The sequence below is a fragment of the Oncorhynchus masou genome, chromosome 29, assembly GCF_036934945.1.
Source record: "Oncorhynchus masou masou isolate Uvic2021 chromosome 29, UVic_Omas_1.1, whole genome shotgun sequence".
NCBI classification, from domain to species: Eukaryota; Metazoa; Chordata; class Actinopteri; order Salmoniformes; family Salmonidae; genus Oncorhynchus; species Oncorhynchus masou.
In genome coordinates, this window is record NC_088240.1 from 4,842,197 (window position 1) to 4,849,516 (window position 7,320).

The window sequence follows — 7,320 nt, forward strand, 5'->3', positions numbered from 1 at the left end:
GAAAGAGAGGAGGGAAAGAGAGGAGAGAGAGAGGGGGGAAAGAGAGGGGGGAAAGAGAGGAGAGAAAGAGAGGAGGGAAAGAGAATAGGGAAAGAGAGGGGAGGAAGAGAGGAGGGACAGAGAGGGGGGAAAGAGAGGGGAGAAAGAGAGGGGAGAAAGAGAGGGGAGTGAGAGAGGAGAGAAAGAGAGGGGAGAAAGAGAGGAGGGAAAGAGAGGAGGAGAGAAAAAAGGCAAAGTGAGGCTTACTTCCATAATCATCTTTCCCTGGCCTTTTGATCTGCTATGAATGAGACATCTGAGGGTTTGCAGCCTGACTTAATGCAGTCCCGCCAGGCAGCCTTCACCTGTGCTACAAGTCAATTGGTCTGTTGTTGGTTTTCCTGGACCTCTGCCCAACCCCTCCGTATAAAGCCAATCGGGTTAGTGTATACTAGGCTATAGCCTCTCACAATGGAGGGAAAAGAGCAAACATTAACAGTTAGCTCAACAGCACGCCCATACCACCTATTCATCTGTAGCCAGCTAAATGTTTTCAATTACCACTCTGTGAGCGTCCACGCAAACGCTGTAGATAGCTTGGGCTTGTGATACCCTCTGTTTATCCATGCAAACGCTGTAGATACCTTGTGATACCCTCTGTTTATCTATCAGTGTCTGAATGGTACTTTTTATTTATTTATTTTTTACCTTTATTTAACCAGGCAAGTCAGTTAAAAACACATTCTTATTTTTTATGACGGCCTGGGAACAGTGGGTTAACTGCCTGTTCAGGGGCAGAACAACAGATTTGTACCTTGTCAGCTCGGGAGTTTGAACTCGCAACCTTCCGATTACTAGTCCAACGCTCTAATCACTAGGCTACCCTGCCGCCCCTAGTGAAGTGTGAAGGATTCACAAGTGTTACAGTACAGTGGCACGTTCCTGCGATCTTGTCACAGCCAGTTTTCAGATATTATTGAATGGCTTCGAGATCAACACTCACTGATTTGCAAAATGATACAATGCAGCACTGATAAACATTTTGTTTTACCGTATATCAAGTACGAGCATCATTATAAAGCTACCGTGGTTTTTACAGTACTGTATATTTTTCACTACAGTACTTTCTCTGTGGCTTTACCGTATACGCCTATAGCACACATTTGTAATGAACACATTTATAATGAATTCATCCGTGGCATCTCTGTCCTTATCCCTAGTGGTCCTGTGTGGCTCAGTCGGTAGAGCATGGTGCTTGCAACGCCAAGCGTCGTGGGTTCGATTCCTTCTGGGGTCACCCATATGTAAAAGTAGTGGCCCCAGCCGACTTGTATGTCGCTTTGAACAAAAGCGTCTGCTAAATGGGATATATTATTGGAGGCACACACACACACACACACACACACACCTCGTCAGTTTATTATGTCATTCTACGGACGCTCTCCCATTGAGAGTCGTCAGTAGCTGTCATTCCATTGTCTGTCTGTCTGTCTGTCTCTCTCATGCCAACAATGAAACATTGACTAGCATTCATATTTTCATGTTTTTCTGAATGTATTCTCATTGACGAGCTTTAAGGAGAATTTCAAGAGTGGCACAGCGGTCTAAGGCAACTGCATCTCAGTGCTACAGGCGTCACTACAGACCCTGGTTTGATTCCAGGCTGTATCACAACCGGCCGTGATTGGGAGTCCAATAGGACGGCGCACCATAAGCCCAGTGTCGCCCGGGTTTGGCCCGGCGGGTAGGCCATCATTGTAAATAAGAATTTGTCCTTTAAAACTGACTTGCCTCGTTAAATAATAATTAAATAAAAAAATAATTGAATATTCTAAACTTGCGTATTCCTCACGTCTTGAACATCTCTCCTTCGGGAGGTGGGGCGTAACACTCGCCCCGACAGTTGCCCCCCTCTAAGCAGGGCAGCGTAAACAAAATGGTCTTGCTTGTCTTGTCTTGTCATTCAGTAAAAATACGGATGGCAGAGACATGTTTTTGAAACAGCTGAAATGTAAAAACATTTTCATGATATTTCAGACTTGTTTTATTGAGTTTTCACCCTGCAGTTCCAGTAACAGCTTGAAGTTACGTTCTGAAATTGTCGTCGTAGCTTTGAGAAAAGGAAAAAAAGCACAATGGTGTTTCTTCCTAATTGGATGCTCTGAGCCACCATCCAAACAAGAAACCTGCAGCAAGAAAACCTAATCAACTCACTAGGGAATGTTCAATGTTTTCAGTCACAATTTTGTATTTACCTCATATAATGACTTCCATATTGTTGATCAAATGAAGCCTGGTTTGTTCTAAGGTAACTGTAACATGCTGAAACTATTTTTTCTATTCGTATGAGGGGTAAACGTTCACGTTTGGGGGAGGCAGGTAGCCTAGTGGTTAGAGCGTTGGACCAGTAACCGAAAGGAGCTGACAAAGGAAAAATCGTACTTTCTGCCCGTGAACAGTTAACCCATTGTTCCCTGGAAGCCTGTCATAGGAACACATTCTTATTTACAAACTGCCTTGCCTATAAAGATTACATTTTTTTTTTAAATGTCTTGCCAAGCTACATTTAGCTAACGTGTGTACGAATGAGAAAATAAAAACATTTAATTGCCTGCATATATTTGTGAATTGTTACACTATTCAAGAGTATATTATGGTTTTGTTTGGATTATTCAAATGTAGCTAGCTAATATGTTTTAGAGGAAAAGGTGCATGCATTGTTGAATAGCTTGCAAGCTTCCTGGCTAGTGGTTACTGTGATACTGATATCAACTGTACATTTGGAGCTACAGAGCAATACTATCTCTTTGCCAGCCACATTGAAAGGTAAAGGAAGAATGAATGCCATGTAAATTGAAAAGTTGATGTACATATTATGTCAGTTGAAATCTCGTCGTGCTGCCTCTCATATTTGTTGACGAGAAAAGCCTCTTCGTTGTTTTCTACACCATAGCATCACCACCCCTGACTTAGCTACTTTACTGAGGAGAAATGTGGTGACTTTGACTGAGATATGTGGTTATCTCACGTAGCGACTTTAAAAGTCGACTTGGATAAGAGCGTCTGCTAAATTATTCAAATGTAAAAAAAAAAGTGTGTTTTGTTCAGAGAACAGAGCAGGGTTTCTCGGTGTCTGGTCGGGTCTGGTTGGGTTTGGTCGGAATCCAAGAAGCAGCAGCGTGAGGAGAGAGGAGGGAAGCATTTAACTCACTTCCCTCTCTGTCTGCCTTGTCATTCTCTTCAGACAGCCAGGGGGGGGGGAGTTAAAGGAGTACTGACTCTCACAGACTCACAGAGGATGAAGAGAGAAAGAGATAGCTATCAACAAGCAGAGGACTCTGTAAGACTTCTGAAACCGACACTGAAACTGGTGCTCTCTTACTGACTGACCCTACAAACATTTTTCACCAACCAAGGTGGGATTCTACACCTGACTAGATGTACCAGAGGTCAGGGCAACGCACAGGAATGCAGGGTTAACGTTTGACTGAAGAGGAATAAGCAGAACTGAACAACATATTGAAGACTGAGTTTTGTCAGTGCACTTTTTTTCTGGTAATCGAAGAAAACCACATTTCGGTGTGAACCATGAACGTTCTACCGAACCCCATGATCAGGTCTCACCAGGACCAGCCTCTTCCTCTCTGCTCCCCAGACCCCTACCTCCAGGATTTCTCCTCCTGGTGTCCCCCAGGGCAAGGTGCTTATCATGGGAACAGGCTGGGGGCCATGGGGGCACTGATTGGGCGTGAGAGACCAGGAAAACCCCCAATGGAGCTTAGGAGGAAGATCAACAGCCGGGAGAGGAAGAGGATGCAGGATCTGAACGTCGCCATGGACGCTCTGAGGGAGGTGATGGCGCCTTACGCCTCCTCCTCTCCTTCCTCCTCGTCCTCCTCCCAGGGGCCACACTGCAACCAGCAGCAGCTAGGACCCCAACCCGGACGCAGGCTCTCCAAGATCTCGACCTTGGTCCTCGCCCGTAACTATATTCTTCTCCTTGGCTTGTCTCTGCAGGAGATGCGTCAGCTTCTTGGGGAGGTCAGTGTTGGGGTGGGGGTTAACGCAAGGCCCGTCCCCAGGCTGCTCCTGGGCGGTGGGTGGCCCCTCTTCACCGGCCCCAGTCAGCTACTCCTTTCCTCCGAGTCTCTCCTGACCTCTGCCTCCTCCTCCAAGTGTCCTCTTCTGCCCTCTGGCCACTTGGAGGGCCCCGTGGTCCCGGTGCAGTGGGGCTCAGCTGGGGTTCCTGGAGGGCCACTCTGCCCCTGTGTGGTGTGCACATTACCCAGGTTCAGCCACCCCAGCCCTGGACCCAGGTTCCCAAAGTGAAGCCTGGCCGGGACCCAGATCCGATGTGTTCTGGTTTGGTCTGAGGTTGTCTTCTGCTCTGCTCTTCTCTTCTCTACTCCATCCTAAAATTATTAATTTTTCTGAGTGGACAGACTTCTGGTTATGGACACATAAGAGTTTACTTTTGTTACTTTTGAATGAATTTTGTCTTTCTCATGTCTTGACTAATTCAGATTTTCACGATGTTGAATTTGTTGTAATGGATGCTTGTCCATTGTGTTTCTTGTACTTTGGTAAGTGAAACTTAATATCTTTTATATTTTATAAATCAATTCTATTTTATAAGATAAGAGATGTTCTAACACAGCAAAATAATTGTCATTTAATATTTACCATTTGCTATAAAGTTATTAAAAAAAGTGTATTCGTACAAAGTTATTTCAAAAAGTGTATTTTCTAAAGTGTTTGGTCACACTTTTACTTCTCGGCTTCTGTGATTATTGACTGTGTGGGTGTGTGTGTGTGTGTGTGTGTGGAAGTGTGGATGTGTGTGTGTGTGTGTCTTTGTGGGTGTGTGTGTGTGTGTGTGTGTGGGCGGATGTGTATGGGTGTGGATGTGTGTGTGTGTGTGGATGTCTGTGTGTTTGTGTGTGTGTGTGGGGGGGGGTGTGAGTGTGTGAGTAGGTGTATGTGCATCTGCACCACAGCAATATCAATATAACCTCTCACCGTGGTGTCTCTTTCTCATCGTCTCCTCTCCCTTCGTCGGGCATTACAATAAAGACTCAAATATTGTTGATCCATTAGGGATTACAATAATGACTCAAATACTGTTGATATATAAGGGATTACAATAATGACTCAAATACTGTTGATATATAAGGGATTACAATAATGACTCAAATACTGTTGATCTATAAGGGATTACAATAATGACTCAAATACTGTTGATCTATAAGGGATTACAATAATGACTCAAATACTGTTGATCCATGAGGGATTACAATAATGACTCAAATACTGTTGATATATAAGGGATTACAATAATGACTCAAATACTGTTGATATATAAGGGATTACAATAATGACTCAAATACTGTTGATATATAAGGGATTACAATAATGACTCAAATACTGTTGATCCATGAGGGATTACAATAATGACTCAAATAATGTTGATCTATAAGGGATTACAATAATGACTCAAATAATGTTGATCTATAAGGGATTACAATAATGACTCAAATACTGTTGATCCATGAGGGATTACAATAATGACTCAAATAATGTTGATCTATAAGGGATTACAATAATGACTCAAATAATGTTGATCTATAAGGGATTACAATAATGACTCAAATACTGTTGATCCATGAGGGATTACAATAATGACTCAAATAATGTTGATCTATAAGGGATTACAATAATGACTCAAATACTGTTGATCCATTAGGGATTACAATAATGACTCAAATACTGTTGATATATAAGGGATTACAATAATGACTAAAATACTGTTGATCCATTAGGGATTACAATAATGACTCAAATACTGTTGATATATAAGGGATTACAATAATGACTCAAATACTGTTGATCCATGAGGGATTACAATAATATCCATAAGGATTACAATAATGACTCCAATACCCCAAATAGTTAACCAGTCCTATTCTATTTAGTAGTATTTAGGTTTAGGTGAACCTGTCCTATTCTATTTAGTAGTATTTAGGTTTAGGGTGAACCTGTCCTATTCTATTTAGTAGTATTTAGGTTTAGGGTGAACCTGTCCTATTCTGTTTAGTAGTATTTACTTAAATACTGTTTAGTATATTTAGGTTTAGGGTGAACCTGTCCTATTCTGTTTAGCAATATTTAGGTTTAGGGTGAACCTGTCCTACTGTTTAGTATATTTAGGTTTAGGGTGAACCTGTCAAATATTCTGTTTAGTAGTATTTAGGTTTAGGTGAACCTGACCAAATACTGTTGATCTATTTAGGTTTAGGGTAATGACTCCTATTCTGTTGATATATTTAGGTTTAGGGTGAACTAAAATTCTCTGTTTAGTAGTATTTAGGTTGATTGTCCTATTCTGTTTAGCAGTATTTAGGTTTAGGGTGAACCGGTCCTTCTCTGTTTAGCAGTATTTAAAATACTCTGTTTAGTAGTATTTAGGTTTATCCTTCTCTGTTTAGCAGTATTTAGGTTTAGGGTGAACCGTCCTTCTCTGTTTAGCAGTATTTAGGTTTAATAATGACCTTCAAGTAGTATTTAGGTTTAGGGTGAACCGGTCCTATTCTGTTTAGCAGTATTTAGGTTTAGGGTGAACCGGTCCTTCTCTGTTCGGCAGTATTTAGGTTTAGGGAACCTGTCCTATTCTGTTTAATTTAGGTTTAAATACCTTCTCTGTTGATATTTAGGTTTAGGATTACAATTTAGGTTTATGAACCGTCCTTCTCTGTTTAGTAAAGGTTTAGGGTGAACCTGTCCTTCTCTGTTTAGTAGTATTTAGGTTTAGGGTGAACCGTTTCTCTGTTTAGCAGTATTTAGGTTTAGGGTGAACCTGTCCTATTCTGTTTAGTAGTATTTAGGTTTAGGTGAACCTGTCCTATTCTGTTTAGTAGTATTTAGGTTTAGGGTGAACCTGTCCTATTCTGTTTAGCAGTATTTAGGTTTAGGGTGAACCGGTCCTTCTCTGTTCGGAGTATTTAGGTTTAGGGTGAATTATTCTGTTTAGCAGTATTTAGGTTTAGGTAACTGTTTCTCTGTTTAGTAGTATTTAGGTTTAGGTGAACCTGTCCTTCTCTGTTTAGTAGTATTTAGGTTTAGGGTGATCTATAGTAGTATTTAGGTTTAGGGTGAACCTGTCCTATTCTGTTTAAATTTAGGTTTAGGGTGAACTCCTTCTCTGTTTAGTATATTTAGGTTTAGGGAACCGGTTTCTCTGTTTAGTAGTATTTAGGTTTAATGAACCGGTCCTATTCTATTAGTAGTATTTAGGTTTAGGGTAATGTCCTCAAAGTATTTAGGTTGAGGGTAACCGGTCCTTCT

The 7,320-nt window shown here is 41.5% G+C and overlaps 1 protein-coding gene across 1 annotated transcript; it reads left to right on the forward strand.

The window, feature by feature from the left end:
• Window positions 1-3,567: 3,567 nt before the first annotated feature.
• Window positions 3,568-4,308, forward strand: olig1 (oligodendrocyte transcription factor 1). Its single transcript, XM_064947039.1, has one exon. The coding sequence runs from the start codon at window positions 3,568-3,570 to the stop codon at window positions 4,306-4,308; it is 741 nt and encodes a 246-aa protein (XP_064803111.1).
• The last annotated feature ends 3,012 nt before the right edge of the window (window positions 4,309-7,320 follow it).

Bases quoted from the DNA above. Each gene is read 5' to 3' on its own strand.
- olig1 (XM_064947039.1), top strand. From the start codon at position 3,568: ATGAACGTTCTACCGAACCCCATGATCAGGTCTCACCAGGACCAGCCT.